The sequence below is a fragment of the Pyrgilauda ruficollis genome, unplaced genomic scaffold (assembly GCF_017590135.1).
Source record: "Pyrgilauda ruficollis isolate IOZ18807 unplaced genomic scaffold, ASM1759013v1 scaffold24, whole genome shotgun sequence".
NCBI classification, from domain to species: domain Eukaryota; kingdom Metazoa; phylum Chordata; class Aves; order Passeriformes; family Passeridae; genus Pyrgilauda; species Pyrgilauda ruficollis.
In genome coordinates, this window is record NW_024523648.1 from 17,525,825 (window position 1) to 17,544,692 (window position 18,868).

The following is an 18,868-nucleotide window of genomic DNA, read 5'->3' on the forward strand; positions in this document are numbered from 1 at the left end:
TTCAGGAGCAATTTCAGGAATAAGCAAGGAGAAAACGTTACATGAGAGAATAGTTTGTAAGGCTTTGCTGCAGCACTCTTAATTCTCCAGTGAATAGTTGTAGATAATGATTACAGATGATTTGCTTGGAACAGTGGTGGCAGCTTTCTTTGCAGATTCCTCTGGCCTGAGTTATCTGTACTGACTGAAGGATGGATGTTTGCTGAGGTTCAAATGCTTTGTCTGTAAGCAGCACGTGCAATTTTTGCTCTGCAGACGTTCTTGGTACTAAGTTTGTTCATCATTCAGCAATTGGCCTTTTGTTGGGAAAGGTGGGAAAGGACCCTCACTCAGTCTGTGATGGGATAACCACATGTTGCATAACAACACAACAAGGCAAAGCAAAACTGCATTGCCAGCCTGGGCTAGCCTGAAAGTGGGGCGATGCCCCGGGCTGGAGGGAGCAGCACTCAGGCCCAGGGGCTGCACCAGCTGATCTTACCAGGAGGCTGCTGCAGCGCCGGGGGGAGGATGCTGGCCTCCCATGTCCTCTTCTGGGGAAAATCTCTGCTCCTCCTGCTTTGAACAAAGAAAGGAGCATTTTACAGCTCCTTGATGGAGCCTCAGAATCCATATTTGTTATCTTTTAGATTTAAGAATCACTGAAACTTGTGTTAAGCACTTTTCTTCTGTTTGACCTGTGTGCCAGAGCAAACCCCACCTTCTACCCCAATTGTTGGTCATGTGGCAGGAGCCCACTTGTGCGTCTTCAGCAGAACAGCTGAGCTTTTCAAAAACATGCTGGAGCTCTGCAGCTGGGCTGGAGCCTAGCCCGGCAGCAGCAGCTGATAATGGCTGATTGAAGCCTTTAATTTAACCCCTTTCCAGCAGTTGTGCTGACTAGTGTTGGAGCTGTCAGATGTCACTGTCACACCATTACCCTTCAAAGCAAAGCATGCAGCAGTAATCCTATAGAGCAAGGCTCTGATTTGCTGCACCACCAGTTGGGGCTGTTCCTGTTAACTACTACATCTATGGCATATGAATTTATACCCCAGTCTTACTTTAAATGCAAATGGAAAATGGAGACTATTTCTATCAATAGTTGTGTAGATAAAGATTTTTATTATGAATGTGTAGAAGGCAATAATTACTTCTTCATTTTCTCAAATAGGGATGTTGCAAATCTTCTGTGCAAATAACCAAATTGTGCCAGATAGTCTAATGGTATTCAATAATAATTTTTCCCTCAGATGGGAGCAATCTTGCATGATGACTTAGAGCATCAGAGTTGATTTTGAAATTTAATTTTGTAATAATGATCATGTGATGACCAGTGATGAAGATTTAAGTAAGGTTCTGGCCCAAAGCATCCATCAAATACAGGCTTAAATTTCAAAGGTGAAGAGAGAACAGCTAATTTAAAAGTTCTTTTATCAAAGGTAATTTTTATAGCAGGAAGAATAAGTATAGACTAGCAATTTGTGGTCTAGTCCTTTTTTTTTGCATTAATATGATTAATTTGTTTTCAGTTCTTTTGTTCAAGAAATTAATTTCTCCTCTCACTTTGTAGGAGACTTTGAAGTTAGCATCCAGCTATCAACTTTTGTCTCTCTCTCCTCACCCACTCACATTCCTGGAGTGTGTTTATGCATGTTGAGAGCAAGAAGTGCAGTGCCCAGCTCTAGGGAATTAGTCTTAATTTTCAGGTGTTCAGTTTCACATATCAACCTACTAAACAGAACCAGTTTGATTTCAAGTTGTACATTTAATCTGCTTTTTTTAATGGTTGTAAAACTAAGATTTTAAAAATGTATATATATTATAAAACTTTTCCCAGTATGACCAGTTTCTTTCCTGCTTCAAGTGCCTTCTTAAAAAGGATCCTGAAATAAACTGTTTCTTCAAAACGAGTTTATTGTCATAAAGAAATGTCATCAAAGTTAGTTCCCAATATGCTCACACAAGTTGGTCTGATAGAAATTTTTTTTCCAGAACCTTTTCTAATTTGTATTCCTGCTGTTCTCATTGTCAAAGTGGCTGAAATGGGCGTCAGACCCCACCAGCCCTGCATGGTTTTAAGTCCTGAAATATGCAGAATATATCATGTCGTTACAGCTTTTCAACTGTGGTCCTCTCATGAAATGATGAAAATAGAAATCACTAAGGGGGAACTGAACTGAACTAAAAAAATTAAAGTGATATCGTGCAAATCAGCAGAAAGGGCTTACCCAGTCTCAGCCTTAAAGAATGGATGGGCTTGGGCTGCAAGCCTTACTGCCAGCAAAGACCTGAGTTCAGGATGTCTGCTTTTTTGAGCTAGCAGCTGTTGATGTTTTTAACCTCTGAAAGAGGAAAACAGAGGTACAGTGCTACTGTCAGCTGGAAAGCAGGAATCTATTTTGCCCAAATGTTTATAATTTTGATGTAATTGTTTTTGCACAAAAAGATGCAATAGTAGGCTGTTTGAATTTCTTCACGGAAAGATGAGAAAAACGGTAAATGTGCATGTGGGCACAGCCTCGTGATAAGACTATTGCAAGGATAATGTGACTCAGGTCTTGACTCAGCTCAACTCTCTGTTACATGGTTCTGTTGCCTCTTTCTCCTGATGGGGTTGCTTTGGGATTTTTTTGGGTGATCTTAGGGGGTTTTTGTGTTGTTTGTGGTTTTGGGGTTTTTTGTGTTGTTTTTTACTGGATTCTTTCACTTCTCTAAAAAGTTCAAAGTTAAATCCATTTCCTGAACAATAACACAAAAACTTTCAGAAATTCTGTGCTGGGCGTGGGAAAGTCTTACATCAGTTTTCTTGAATTAAATGAGGGCTTTAGTCATGCTCTGAAAGGATCCATTTCATGTTAAAAAAAAAAAAAAAAAAAAAAACCACAAAAAACCACAGAGCAGGTATATGCACATCTATACAGACTTTTAAAAAGTGGAAATGTGGATGTAGGTGCAGGTTTTTCTAGAGGATTATGAAGGAAGAGCAAGTCAGGAGTTCTGAAGAGCACGACCTGATGGCAGCCACAGGCAACCCAAACAGCAGCAGTTGTGGAAAAAAAGGGTTGTGCCAGATTTCTTCCACTGCCCACAGTACTGTTGAGTTCTGAATTTTGGGTTTGCCTTCTACAGCTAGAGAACCTAGCAGAAAGAGTCAAATCTTTTTTATGTGTCCTTGGGTTTGGGTTCAAGTCTCAGCAGTGTAAGGTCTCAAGAAAAAAAAAGGGAGCGAACTGTCTAATTCTGCTGCACTTTGCAGTGACTGTATGATGGAAGTTCCTGACACAAAGTGCCTTTCAAAGCTTATCAGTTTGTCATAATTTAGAGAAAAAAAAAATTGTGGGGAAGTTTAAAACTAAAATATCCTTTGGTTTCCACTACATAACCTTTGTGTTTTTTTAAAAATCTGTCTCCTTTTTAACAAAGTAAAGTAAATCACTGCTTTCCCAGAATGAAATTAATGCAAAATGTTGGCATTTTCCCCTTGAAATGGGGGGCTTCATTGCTGATACTCTGTGGTAATACATCTGTGGTAAAAAAGCATTTGTAGGTCTCTTAATGATCAGTGCTTTCTCTTGATTTACCTCCTCATCAATTTTACCAGGGTTTTTAAGTAACTCAAAGTCAACTTAGTTTCTGATCTTGGTAAATTATTGTTTGGTACATCATAAAGTAAAAGCAACATATAGTTTCTAAATGTTAGCTCATGTAGTTTCTAAATGTTAGCTATCATAGTGATTATGTGAATGGAGGAATACTTGCAAGAAGTCATCAGTATTATGGTAATAAGAATTTTATAAGAATCCCTGAGCCTTGAGCATATTGATTAATCCAGCGCAAAAGCTTCCATTAATTTGCAGTACAGATCATCTGAAATTCCATCTTCTCAAGGCATGGATATTGGCATGCAGGTACACAAGTGTAGTATCAATACAAATGACAGTGGACCTGTGTTAGCCTCTGTTTCCATGGTGTGTCTGAAAGGATTTATAGCATGGCTGTAGAAGTTTTCCTGGAGGTATTGGTCTAAGTCTAAACTTTCCTTTTTCTTTCCGCTTTTCAAAAAGAAAATACATTTTTTGTTGTTCATGGAAACACTGAAGAGAAATTGAGAAAATAGCAAATAATCTTAATAGAAATATAGTACAGCTTTTGTGTACATGAAAATGAAGAATTGGTAAGATCTGAAAAGTGTTATTTAGGGAAATGGAGGATATCATTAGGATATTCTTAGGAATAGGTGGCCTGAACTTGAAGAGCACATAAAAACAAATCGGGACCATTGGTATTCAGAAAGAGGTTTGCCATATTCAGCCATGGCGTTCATGGCAAGGAGCTCCTCGTGCTTGTTTTCTCATCTTATCAGTGAGTGCTTCACTTCAGAACCACTCAAAATTCCTAGCCCCACAGTTACAGAAAGCAGGCTGCAGGGTGGTGGTGATAGGGATGTGTGGCTCATGGAGGTGCTGCTTTCCTCATTAATTGTGGGTGTTGGTTCAGGAGGTGACTGAGGCCAAGGTACAGCACACTGCCATTAGCTGTCCTGCCAGAGGACCAGCACCTGGGCAAGGAATCTGACCAGACTGTTCCTACCCCAGAGCACCCTGTAGCAAACTGTTGTTTGCTTGCTTGTTTATTCATTTATTTTCTCTCTTCCTTTTGTTGTGCTTTTCCCACAGGACAGAACGCTCTCACTGGGGGAAGTGGTGGCTCTTCCCCAGGCCCGTTGTCAGCTCTTGAATAAGAAGGGCCCCATTTGGGCAGGATCCAGTTGGGCTTCACCTCATGCCTCCCTTGTCTGTGTCACATCCTGAGTCCTCTGGCTTCACATTTAACCATTCTTGATGTGGTTTGTTTAGGGTTTTTTCATTCCACTGAAACATTACAGCTCTTCCTGGTGCCAAAACCACTCTGTCTTAAAGTCCTCCCTGGAAACCCACGTCTTTCACTGTTTTCCAACTTTATTTCACAGAAGTTCTTTTTAGTGTTACCTGTACAATAAAAATCAGTGCTGACTAATGTAAGGACTTCTAGGCAGAGCTGGCAGGTCTTATTCATCTTTTTATACCAGCAAGAGCTCTAGTACAGAGGCAGTTCCTTCCAGCAACAAGAACACTTCAGTATTGTACCATTTGAGTAACAAGTGTAAAATGCATCAATCAAAGACCTGCTGTGTCTCAATCACATATTGGCCTTTATATTAATATGGTTTTAGCACAAAGATAGCTGCCATAGTTCTGGGCTTGCTTCATCTTGTTTGGAAAATTGATCAGAAGGTATTTGATTTCTCTGTTGCAGAATGCTGTGTTCCCATATCGACTTTCCTTTCTCTGAAGCCCATTTCTATTGAAGTTTTTTTTTTTTGTGTTTATGCCATAATTTTTCTGGACTCTGCTTCTGTTTGTTACAAGTGAATTTACGTCTTAGCACTGCCTCACTTTTTATTGTTAGATGGCTTTACAAAAGCTGCAGTTTCTCTGTAATTGCTAATGAATTATGTTTTTCAAAATTGTTGTGAAATGTTTTTCGGCCCTGTGGGTCCCAGCCGTAGTATTGAACGCAGAGTATTTGAAATGGGTGAAAAAAATCCTTCTGCTTTCATTGTTGGCAAAGGGGAGAGAGAGGGTCCAGTGTTTGCCCTGAGATGAGTTAGGTTTGATAGATTCTGGTGTTTACATTGAGCTGAGAGGCAGGATATTTCTTCCCTCTCCAGTACTAAAAGCAGACATGTGAGTACTCTATCAGTGTGTTCTCTCTGAAGCTGCATTTCATCAGTAGTTAAGCTAAGTGTTTACCTTGTGTCTGCACTTTTGCATGAGGCATTGAGACACTTGGACTTTCGTTTTGTGTTAGAAATATTTATTGTTAGAAATTTCTTCTTTTTTTTTTTTTTTTTTTTTTTTAACCACCCCTTCTGTTTAACTCATTTCCTTAATCCAGAGTTTTGCTGCTGCTGCTGCGGATGTTATCATTTGGCATGTATCAGCTCAGGCTCTAATGTGCAAGAGCAATGGTGCAGAAAAATCTTCTTTCTTCGCTGGAACAGCTAAGGGGAGATGGTCCAGAGGTTGTGGTTTCAAACTCAAAATGAGACTTTAACTAATCTGTACCACTGGAAACTCACTGAATTATTAGTTCCCTCAAACACTTGCTGAGGTGGTTGACACAGGAATAGGTCTTATTTATTTCTTTATTCTGACCTGTAGCTCATATCTAGTGACTCGGAGGCAATTTCCATTACCTACCTGCATACCTGCACTGTCTCTTTAGAGGGGCTTCCCTGCTTCTTCCCCAGCACCTCTGCAGAGGTTGAAATATAGTGTGGTGGAGGACTCCAGGCAGAATTATTGCTTTCAAAGTAAATCAAACTCTTACAAGCCTTCAGTGCTCTGCTGTCTTTCAGATACATCTTCATTTAATTATTTTAGAATCTAGACTAGAACATGCAATGCATGTTCAGAGCAAAGAGAGAAAACATTGGGGGAAAGATTGGCAGAATTCTCTAACAGAAGTTTTCTGCTCTATATACCTTATTTACACCTGCTGAAATGGTTTAATAAAATTATTTATACATTTATGTATAATAAATGTATAAAGAAAACCTTTTAGTCATCTCCTTTTTTTCTGATTATGTCACTGTATTTTCCCAGCACTTATCTGAGTCTCACTTTGCACACTTTCTGTCTGCACAGTGAGATGAATCCTGTCTTGGGATCTGCAGAGGAGTGCTTAAATTTATGATTCAAATGGATACAGCTCCTGTGGCAGAAATTGTGAAGAGGTTCATGAATTTTTAATTAGACGGGATTAATTCAATGAACACAATTTCCTAAACTAAGTTGTGGTGTGGAGCACAGATGTGGCTTAATGTTTGAGTAATTAAAACATGCACATTCCCCCTAGAATGTGCCATACCCTGGGTAACCAAGTTTCCTTTCAGATGCTCGTCTGCTATGCTTGTGTATTTCAGGAGCAGAACAGCAATGCCTTCAGATAGGCTGTGATATACCTTTTGCCTATTACATTACATACAGAACAAGTGAACTGAAGTTGTCGTGGAAGGAAAAGTCCCTCATGAATTCAAAACCTGCCATTCCAGTCCGGAAATGGTTTTTCAGCTTCTTTCCCATGTATTTTGTACTTTGTACTTTCTTCACAATTGCTTTTTTCAGACTTAGCTCATAAATGGTTGCAAAACTGTTTTGAAGATTTTTGAAAGTATATAAAACCAAAATCACAATATTCAGAAACCTGCAGTAATTTGAAAAGAAAATGTTTGCAAATGATCACATAAATTCATTCACAAAGTAGGCAGAAAAAGCTACCTGCAAAGGAAGCTTCTTTCTTGGTCCCTAAGGCAAACAGCTAAAGGTTTGAAGTGTAAGCTACAAATCCTGCTTGTTAAGCTTACTACTACATTTTCTTCCAAAACAAGAGATTTGTAAAAAGCATTTCTCCAACTTGCACTTTTGCACCGGAGCTCCCAAGGTTACCAGTGTGGCTCTGTGTCACTTTCTGCGGCACCCATAGTGCGGAAGGGTTGGTGATCCCAGGCAATTCCTGGGCAGTGCAACGTCTGACATCCGTCCCTTCCTCCAGCTGGCTGATCAGAGCTTCTGCCAGGACCTCAGGACCTTTTCCTGTGCCCATCCTGTGGATGGTATTGGCTTTGGATGAAGGAGGCAAAAGGAAGGAAATAGGACTCCTATTAGGACTTGCTAAGAAATGGGAGAACAAAAGGTGGGAGAACTAAATTCCTCTGCAAGCTGAGATTGTTTTAGGTCAGGTGTAGGTGACTTGATAGAGGATCCCTACTTTAAATTCAGTGGGCTTATTTTACAGGATATTAGCATTACTGATTTTTACGACTGCCTCCTGGGTTTATTATCAGTATGTGAGATTCTGTGCTATGCTGACCTTGGACCTCCAGGGGAGCTGGACAAGCTGGTGCTAAGCCACTGTTCACTTTCCATCTAATGTGTTCCCTGGGGATTGGATACAATTTATGGCCATCTCAGTTTCTCCAGAATCTTCAGATCTTACTTGCTGGTTTTAATAGTGTATTGGACAAGGTCAATATGCATCAACAGTTTCTGGGTACAGGATAGGTGCCCTGCCTAGGGCCCCTTAAATCCAGAAACAATGCAAGTTAATCAGTCACCTTTGGGAAACACTGGATTTAATCGTGTAGCTTTAGGAATGTGCACTTGATCAGATACATTCTCAGATCATTGGGTTTCTTCAGAGCACTGTGTAGCATGTAGGTGATATGAATTTTCTGGTACATCTCAGACAGGCTTTATGGGCACATGTAGAGGGCAGTTTTCTGGGGCAGCAAGGCTGCTCGCACAAAAGATACCCATTGCTCTGATGCCTGCTTTGTCTAGACAAGAGCTCTGGAAATGCAGGCTAGGGATGTCTCTTACTGCAGCCACTGTTTCTATAAGCCCAGGCTATCCTTGGTTTCATTTTTAAGTTTTGGCTCAGAAGGATGAAAGATGTACTTCAATGAAACTAACCTTTAAAAATATTTTCTGAAAAGATCCTATCGTGTGCTAGAGAACATGCCAACAGTACAACATTTGCTCAACCTTCTAGAATTAGCCTATGGTAAAAAAGGGCCCTGATCCTGATGGATTAAAGTCAACACAACCTGTGGATTTTAAAGTGAGGTTTAATGTGAAGTTTAATGGATTTTAACCAAAATAAATAAAATTGCTTAAGGCTGATGAAAGTTCTATGATCTCTGATACAGGTCTAAGCCAGAAGTTTAATTGAGAGTACTATTTCCCCAAGTATTTTCCTTTTGTTTCTTGTGTAAATAGCAATAGAAAAAAGAATACCATTCTGTTGGAAGGGCAGGTAGGAATATTAATCATAACAGTGCAGGACTATCGGGTGTTTTGCATTCCAGCATTGCGAAGTAGTGCTCTGGAGGAGGGAGAGGAAAGTTGTTCTTGCTTCTGCCCTCCACAGTCATCTTGGTCCTATCAAACAGGTACTGTTCTAACAGGGTGAGCTTGACAGCAAATGAGAAAAGAGAAAGTAAATACAGTCAAGTTTTTTAGGATTTAGTTACATGGGATGCAGCTGAGTGTTCAGCTGAGTAGTTTTATGCTGAAAGTAGGAACTTTTCATGTAAGTGTAGTCTCAGGCTTCATGAACCGCTGCTAAAGCAGTTACAAAATTTATGCAAAACTACTATATTAAAAAAATAAAAAAACCAAAACACTTGAAGCAAATCAGCTTTTGAAGACAGCAGATAAATCATCAGGAACTTGGGAACTAAAGGCCTTGTTGGGGACGTGGTGGGTTCTCCTGACTGGCATACCGAAACTGTAACATAAAACTGATAAAAAGTTCCTTTTTTCATCAGTGCAGCAGAGTATGGACAAATGAGGTGTTCCTGAATGGCAAGTGTTTGGACCGTGGAGCTCCTCTTTCTCTCCCTCGTTGCAAAGGGCTAGGCAGGGCTTGGAGAGCATCTGAGGAACATTCGCAGCCATGTGCCTGCCGCCTTTTCCGGGTGCAAAACTTAGATTCCGTTTTGATAGAACTAGGGGAGAAAGAGCGGGATGCCTGGTGCCAAGTAGCTAGTTTCACTTCTCTTATCTGCGAACATCTCTGGAATTTCCCTGGCCTTGGTCCAGCTTCTGCTTGACTAGAGGAGTCCTGTTCGATGTGTCAGTAAGTGAACGTGATCACCTTTTCATATCCACTTGCACTCAAGGACTTCATTTCCCTTTTTGTGCTACAAAATCAGCAAAAGCAGATGTGCAGACAATGCATGGTCAGGCGAAGTTCCCCAGCAGGGCAATGACCTGGTGTCAGCCTTGCATACGAGCAAGGACGTGGCCATGAGCCATCCTGTGCCCTGCCTGGCTCCTGTGGCCTGCCGTGCAAGCTGACTCAGTTGTGTGATGGCAGAGCAGGATCCTTGCTACTCCAGATCTTGCAGACTTCCTGAGTGGGGTAGTCCAACACCACCTCATGGCAGTCAGTAGTAAGTTCCTGGTTAATATTAAAAGGCTGCATTTCCAGAAAATTGTGTCTGATTTTATTTTTTTTTAATTAAATCCTGAGAATGTTTTGTCACCCTTGTGTAAACAATGGGAATAGGAAATACAATTTCACAGAGATAAGAGTTTTACATGTAGGCTGAGGAATGCATGAACAAGAAGTCCTTCAGCACTGAGAAACAAATCCATGTCTTTTTTTTTTTTTTTTATTTTCTTGAAGCGTGTACACCTCTGCTTACCCTGCTGTAATGAGTAAGTTATGGAATTCACTTTGCAATAACTTCACAAGGGCTAAGGCCAGCTGAGAATAAAGTAGGAATAAGTAGTTTACCCCATGATTTCACGTGAAGATCAACCAACAAAGTGTAGTTCTCAGTACTGATGACTGTATTATCTTCCTCCATTCTAACTGGAGTTTTCCCACTAATTTCAGCTAGACATGTTAACAGTGCATGCCTTTTAAGCAGTTGGATTGCAGTCTTCAATTAGATACCACCAGTGGGACTCCTTCATCTAACTTGAGGTAGCTGAAACCTGTCAGGCAAGTTGTTCTGTAGGAGTTTCTGTCGCTCCTCATCAACTGCAAAGGGAGCCTGGATAATTGAGTTCTGGAGTAGATGGTTATATCCTAGATGTTTGTAAAAAAGTGGTTTGAACTCCATACTGTTGACATGTTTCTGTGTTAGAAGCTGGTCTTGATGAAAGGTATCTGCATCCTCTCAGTGGTTTTTTTGTCAGAGAATTTTCTTTTAATGCCAAATTTTTCCTGAAGGTAATTTCTTGGAAGTTGCACTTGAACTTACCTAATAAATTTTGTGGTGATCTAAATAAAACACCCCTCTTTCTATTTTGTTTTGAATGACTTATGTCTGGCAGCTTTACTTTCTGTATTCTGCAGTGATAAGTATGAAATTAGCTGCTTTACTGGATTATTTCAGAATTTATCCTGAGAGCTGTTCTTTCTAGAGTAGTTAATGTTCCTGTATGAACTGTTTTTAAATATTTCTTGGTTCTGTTACTCTCTTTTCCCTTTTTCTCCCCTTCATATTTCTTCTTTCTGGTGTTTGGATATTTCATTAACTTGATATTTGTTGTATTTTAGGAGAAACCTGATACCAGCCCCACATCTCTACAGCTGCGATCTCAGATTGAGGTAAGCACTTAGATTTTGATCATCAACTTTTGTTTGTTTGTTCTTTGATTTGATATTCTGCATAAATTGGTTAAAAGCTTCTCTAGTGTCTGCTCTCAGTGCTGCATGTCTTCTCTTGCAGGAGTCACTTGGTCTCAGCAGCACCGCATCAACACCTGACACTGAAAGAAAGTAAGTGAAGGCACAGGAAGTGAGAAAGGAGGGAGGGGGAATTTGGTACGTTTTCTTTTTCCTTGGAGTAAATTAATTTTAGATTGTACTTACGTACCTGGATTTCAGATCCAGACACAATGAATGAAACCTGTTTTGGAATCTGCTCCTTCTCTTCCTCACTTTTGGCCTTCTGTTATTTAGGGTTTTTCTCATTTCTGTGAGCATTTGCGGTGTGCATGCACCAAGATGACTGGTAGTCGTTTCTGAAGAACATCAGTGATTTCACATTCTCTGAAAATTATGCCTGCTTTAAAAATTACTTTGTTTGACTAGACCTAAATTCAGCCAAAAAAAGATAGGTGAGAGGAAGGGAGAGTTACAGACTTCCATCGTGTTCCTTTTCCTGTGCACTCCCGAGTTTGTAACTGTGCTTTTGAAGAAGGTGCCAAGGGCATGAAGTACTTAAAATCAAGTTTAAAGGAGCTTTAATTTTAACATCCTTAATGAAAACCTCTCTGTGAGGACTGAGAGGGTTTCTGTTTACTGTCACCTCCTGCTGCAGTGTGTGTGCTTGTTCTCTGTGCCTCCTTCCTTTGATCCCAAGATCTTGGATCCCTGCTGCTGAGGGTAACGTGCAGTGGTGCATGAAGACAACTGACACTCTATGTCCAATTGCCTGCACTTCATGGGCTAGTGCCAGCTGGACGAGTTCAGAGGGACTACATGGCATCTATTTGTGATGGGACGTGCTTTTGTAAGGTTTTACTGTCCCACATTTGAATATCCTTGAGTGATTCATCACTGGACAGTAATAGGAAGGTTTCTTGCTTTTGCTAGTTCAGTAGAAGGACTGTCAGTCCCAGAGCCATTTTTGGTGGATTCAGTGTATGGGATTTTGCTGGGCACTGACCATATAGAAGTCAGTTGTACGGTAGTGAGCAGCTGCTTAGGGGCTCCCTTTGGGCTTGTCTAGAAGCTGATTCATGCTAAAGGTCTCAGAACATGATGTATTGTCTTTTAGGGGTTCCTTCTCTTGCTTCATCACTCAGAGAGAAAAGCAGGGATGGTTTGCTTGAGGTAGATGCTCATTTTCAAAGCAGCCTAAGGCAGATAAGGTGAATTACCTTGGGTACCATCACTGTCCCCATATTACATGCTGGTAAAAGAGAAGGCCTAGAAGTCTTAGGGTTTAATACTTTGTGCTTCCAATACTCATATATGGAAAAGAATCTTTGAAGGATCCGTGGCTGTCCAACATTATAATGAAACCAGAAGTGCCAAGTAGATGGGAATTGTAATCTGGGAAGTAAACCTGCAAGGTTATCCTATAATCATACATCTTCTCTCTGAGCCTCAAAGCACTTTAACCATGGGTAAATATCATAATCCCACCTCAGGTAATAATGAGATTAAGCTCTTGAAGGAGGACAGCACACAACTCAGAAAAAAACTCCACTTACCAGTTCTAACCAGCTTCCTAAGTTGTGCCTCTATGTAGGTGTTCTACCACAAATAACTTAGAGAGAAGACAGTATCAGCAAAAAATCTCCTGAGTGACTCTTCTGAGACAGCCCATTTATCTCACTGAAAGGAAATTGTATTATCTTAGTTCAGATGAAAGGGACGTGTGATTTTTATGGACCTTTCAAGAATGGAAGTGTGCCATTTGAGGATTTGTAGAACGGTGTATGTGATTAACCTGATCATATATATGAAACTGGTGCAGGACAGGTTGTGCCAGATACTTGCACAATAAGAAGTAAGGCCATGTGACACGTGATGATTGGACAAGGTGTTGAAAATAATACATTGTATCTACTCAATACTGTACAAACTATTGAAACCTGAAATTATACAAGTCTGTGTCTATTTGTGACAGCCTGCCACATCAGTGTTGGCTTAACCCCTCTAGCCTGGAAGCCTGAATGTTCATAGAAATTGCCCCTTCCAGAGAGGAAGAGTTCGTAAAATTGATCTGAATTACCAGTTCAAGCCCATCCAATACACCTGTACTTGCTACTAACATGCTGAATTTGATATTTTTCAGGGAAGGATGTTGTGTTGGCCCCAGGGATTTTTGTGCCATTTAGTATATGGCTTTCATCTGAATTTTCTGTATGGGCATGCTACTAGACATGGAAGCTTGTCCCTTTGGGGACACAGTTTTTATGTCACTCTCATGCTGCATGAAAGATGTGTGGTAAATCTTCTACAAAACTTCTTTTGTTGTAAGAAGACTAGTTTGCCAAATATGAAACTTGATGCAGATGTACATTGGTTTCTCATATTCACAAAAGATTTGGGGGACAAAAGAAAAGATTTGTTCAAAACTTGACATACAGACTTTCAGGAGCTGGAAAAAGTGATTTTTTTGAGTACTCTTCCACAAATAAGAGCTTATCCAAGAACAATTATAATTCTACATATTGAAAATCCAAATGTTTTCCTAGGGTGAAGTGAGTTGTTTCTGGTCTGGTGTTCTGAGCAGGTTGCTTTATAAAATAAGGGAAGTCTCAAGGAAAAATCTGTACTAAAATAAAGAGAGAGCAAATGTGTGGCTGGAATGTGGTCACTGTCAGTAGAGCCCTCACCCAGCACTGCTGCCTGCACACCCTACAGTTAATGCTACCAAAGTCTAAAGTTTTAAAATAACACATCTGGATGGTTGTTTAATTTGCCAGAGTTTAGACATTCTAGACAGAAAGAAGCTTTGAGGGAACCTGGGAAGAGCAATGTTTGCTTTAACCTGGTTTGGTTTTCCTTTTCTGTGCTGCTCAGCTGGAAGAGAGAGCCCAACAGGCTCCACTGTACACCACATTGAAAACAGATTAACCTTGGTGGTCTGTGGTAGGAAAAAATCCTGTTTGTGTCGACAAGAAGTGTGTGTTCAGTCTTGCCTTGAGTCTTACTAACCCTGCTGCCCAGTCTGGTGTAAAGTCAGTGCAGAATTAGTCAGTGCCCTCAGTCCAGCAAGTTGCTCAACGAGCATCTGTCTAGTGAGTGATGTGCTCTAACACAGATGAGCAGCAGCAGAGTTTGTAGGCAGGCAGAAGGGATTTAATGGGCCTGGAGGCAGAAGTGTTTGTCACTGTGAGTCATTGTCGTCACCCCCCCATCCCCCACCCCTTAAGGCATTGGGGCAATACTACCTTCCGCTGCTGCTAGCAACACTGTTCCTATTAATTAGATGAAACTACAAAAAAAACCCTGTGTATGTGAACCTGCTCAGTGTTATATGTGCCCTACCAAATATGCCTTTTGTTTGATTGGTTCTGACAAAGAAAGAAAAATCTTCACTCAGAGGCAAAACCCTCTTGAGATTTATATGAATAGCAGCAAGAGTACTGATGTGGCCTGAAAAGCTCTCCATAAACAACAGAAAACAAAGTCATGTTTGTTCAAGCTTTGCTTCACAACTGCTCTGGTTTTTTGGCCTTACTGGAGTTCCTTCTGTAAATTGAAACAGTTTGCTAGGTTTCTAAGTTATGTCATATGCAGCAACTAATTCAGAGCATGGAATGAGGTGTTTGTAGCTTTCTTCTTTGAATAATAAATTTCACTTTCCTCTGCCCTTTCCAAGATTTCCATCTTCTAAACTGTGGTCTTGCTGACAATTGTGGTGTAACTTTGCTGTTTTTCAGTGTGCCTTCAGTAAAGTGGCAACAGCATCTTTAACAGTGATATTATTAATTTTAAACAAAAAAATCCCCAGAACCACAAGTGCTTCTATACAGACACATTGACTTCTGCTTTTGCTAGAAGAATCATTAGTGTAGAAAACGTGCAGTAAATATGTTCTTTAGAATTAGGGTTACTTCTCTGATCCCATACCATGTTCATCTGGGGATGTATTGTATATACAATTCCTATTATTTCGAAGAGATGGCAACACCCCAAGGATGTTTACTCAGATAGGGGACTGAGCAGGGTTTTCTCATAATTGTAAACAGAGCATTTAAACAATGTAACCCAACTTTTAGCCTGTTCCCATTTTTGAGCATTCAAGTCTACATGACAGACTGATGAGCTCTGCATGTTTGCCAGGAAATCCAGGTTAAACCCAGTCCCCTGAACTCAGGCTTCTGCATCCTGACTCTCATCCTGTTTTTAGAAGAACTGGGGGGATGTTGCAGAAAGGAAGTTGTGTGTTTTCCCTCTTTGGAAATAGATCTGTTTGCTGTCACTGTTTGCTCCATCAGCTTTTGGGCTGTGTTTCAGATGTGGTGTATCTGATATCTGCTGGGAAAGAAAAGGAAGTGGGTGAGAGACTCAGGAGCACTGCATACAAATAGGATGAGGTACAGCCATTCCTATAGACTAATGTTTTTCTTAACAGTTGCTAGAGAAAGAAAGGATGAAAACAGTGCATGAGGTAACAGTTGTTTCACTCATTCCCACCACCTTTGTGTGGCAGTGGGTCCTATGAATTGTCACCTCCTATGTGATTACCTGCACTTTCTTGAACTGTACCACTCAAGTGCACTCCTGACCGGTAAATGGTCACCCCTCATATCAAGTGCCACAATTCATCCTGCTGTATGCCTCAGGCTGTGGCTCAGTGCACTTAGAACGTTCTTGACCCTGTGATACTCAAGACCTAAATCTGAGACTCTGCCAGAGCAGGGAACTGGACTGAGACATACATGTCAGGCAGAAGGAGAAAAGCAGGCATGTGTGGGGTACAGGTGACACAGGGCAGCATCACTCGGGGGCTTTGCATTCCCCCGGCATGGGGGAGCTGCTGTGCCTCTGGCAGCTGCACCTCAGCTCCCTGCTGCAGCTGCTCCTGAGGGAGAATGGCTGTCACCCTGTGTGTGTGCAGGATGTGCCGAGCCACTCGTGCGTGCCATTCCTGCAGTTTGGCCAGATCTCTGGTGGCTTGTTGGGAATGTCGTGGCAGGGGCTGTAGGCTCCTCAGGCATTATGGCTCTCTCCGAGGTTGTTAGCAGGCAAGCTCAGAGGCCACAGCACAAGTGGCTGCTATCTGCATTGAATCTGTTGTCACTGCAGGAGATACGATTGACTGAATCTGTTTTTAAGAATTTTTTGCAATGAATGTACCATAGTACAGCCATGGCATAAACTGGAAGTCTGTATCGACCTAAGGCTGGGAGAGAGCCTGCATTTCAGTGTTCCTATTTTCCATGATGGTTTTCAGTGAAAGCTGCAGAAAGGTTGATCCAAGCCTCAATTCTGCCCCCTTAATTCCGTACACTCATCTACTGGCCTTTGCCAGTAGCTTTTAACGCTTGATTCCTTAGTCTTCTTTCCCTGCAGCATCCAAAATGCAGGTCAGGATTTGAATGGAGGAGGTTATTAAATCATCCTTCCAGGTCATGGATGGGGGAGTTTAAATTCTATCAGCGTAGATTCTGGCAACTTCTCAGAGTGCCCAGATTAATTCTGGCAGGTATTTGTAAGCTCATCTTCAAAGAAAGAGGAGTGCAGGTCTGAAAGAGTATGTAAGGCAGAGAAAGGGCAGAAACTAAGAACAAAGAAAAAACAAACAAATCCCTCAAACTGAGGTAGCTAAAGGCTGCACTGAATTGCTAAGAGAACAAATTATTCCTTTTGCATAGTTTAAAAATGGAAAAGAATATTGGAAGAAAAAGAAGAGCTTTTTTTACTTGAGATGTTTGAGCTTAAGATAAATTTTTTTTTATACCCTGTCCTTGCAGGAATTGAAAAAAATGGGTGAATGTGTATGGCCCTGTTTTCACTTGTTTGAGGCCTGATTTAGTCAAAGGCAAATTATTCATGCTGCCTTTAAACAGCCTCCTCAAGAGAAGTAGGGCAGGAAACTCCCACAATAACCCACACAATGGGAGTGAGAGGCCAGCCAAACGCTGTCTGGGACACGTGAGGAGAGAAACCAGTGCGCCTTTGAGCAGCTGGAAGAAGATTTCAAGCCTGGTAATTTTGTACAAGGAAGTATGAAAGGCACATTTCACGAGAAAGTCTGACTTGTCACAGCGAGTTGAGATGGCACAGAGTGAGCAATACACAGAGAGGAGGGAAGCATTGCCTGCAGCGTTGGGCCCTGCTCTTTGCTCTCAAAGAGTTTTTAGCTGGCAATTATCTGCCCCCTGGCTGGGAGCAAGTATTCTGTTATTAAATACGTGGCGTACCCCCATCTGCCTGCTGCCTGTCCGCAGACTGAGCCCACGGGACCAGTGTGGTGCCTTCCATGCTGGTGATGCTACAGAGTACACATAGACACGCACGGCCCACAAGCAGCTCCGTGTTTGTTTCCACTGAGAAAGTTTTGACCTGCTTAAAGAGCCATTGCTATGGAAACCTAATGAGAAGATAATTGAATGAAACCTCTTTGCTTTCCATCCCTTTCTCACACTGGTGCCAGCGAGGTCAGAACCTTGCAGGCCTCCTTTCTCTTCAGGTTCATGCAAATTTGATAAAAATACCAAAGACCCATTTTCTTCCCTGTGCCAGCTCCAGTTAGATAAATTACCTTGTATTCAGTCAGGAGCGGTTACAAGTCTGTCAGTTTTTCGTACTAATTATGTAAGTGGGCCATTTCTAATGCACACGGATAACCAAATGGCTTTGCAGCAGAGCCAGCATGGGCTTTTGCATTGGTTTATTCACCGCTCTGAATATGCATAAATTTCATATACTAAAAATCCCATCTAAACCATTTTCCACAGAGCACTATAAATAATCATTGGTAAGGAATGAGAGGGGCACTATCAGTTTATCGAAGATGGTAACAGTAGTGGTTTCATCATCATAAGGTGCTATGCACCTGTGGATTTTATGGCCCATAAATAAGACATGGACATTTGTTAAAGCACATCTGCATTTAAAATATAAATGCCCATCATTCTCAGTTCCCATATTTGTTCTGTTTTGAGAATGATGAGATTTCAAAAATCAACAGGCACATTCATGAAAGCAGCGCATGGTGTCATTTGTTTCTATTTCCAGTTCTGTGGAGTACCAGCACGTTCCTGGGGCACGTATGACTGTGTCTCCTGTAATATCTCTATGAAAGATTAGCCCCAGTGTTTTTCTGTCTGAGATCAGAATCAGTCAAGAGTTAACTGGAAAGCTGTAGCCTAGTTAAAACCAGTCTTAATAATCAGACAGGCTTAGCTGGCTTGTGACCCAAATGTGTACATTGGGTCTTCCTTGCACACCAAGTTTTGGAGACCACCTCCAGGTTTCAGAGGTATTGCTTTGGTGCAACAGTGTTATCCTCACTGCAGCACTTTTATGGAAAGATAGATTCAGAGACCATTTTAGGTGTCAGGCTTTGACATTGCTCTTACAAAGCCCCCAGGCTGCAAAACAAGAACCAAAAGTGCCCTCCAGAGGCAATACTTATGATGATGTCTCGTCTGGTCTGTTTAAGATGTCTGGTCTGGTCTCTTATCTTTCAAGCAGACTCCTGTAAAAGCAGTTAAATAAGTTTTTTAAGTTGTTCTCCCTTTCTCTGCCTACTGTTGGAAGTTTGTCCAAATAGTTAGGAAATGTTAGCTTATTTTTTCTAATTTTTTCCAGCATGTGTCTGTTTGTTCCTCTGCCTGATTAATTAATAGGCAGT

At 41.2% G+C, this 18,868-nt stretch overlaps 1 protein-coding gene across 2 annotated transcripts in view; it reads left to right on the forward strand.

Moving 5' to 3' along the window:
* The window catches only part of SASH1 (SAM and SH3 domain containing 1), a 529,880-nt gene that overhangs the window by 456,877 nt on the left and 54,135 nt on the right, over positions 1-18,868 (forward strand). For both annotated transcript variants that reach the window (XM_041469752.1, XM_041469753.1), the window contains 2 exons: positions 11,101-11,151; positions 11,273-11,322. In XM_041469752.1, coding sequence (XP_041325686.1) covers positions 11,101-11,151; positions 11,273-11,322 — 101 coding nt within the window. The remainder of the gene's footprint in view (positions 1-11,100; positions 11,152-11,272; positions 11,323-18,868) is intronic.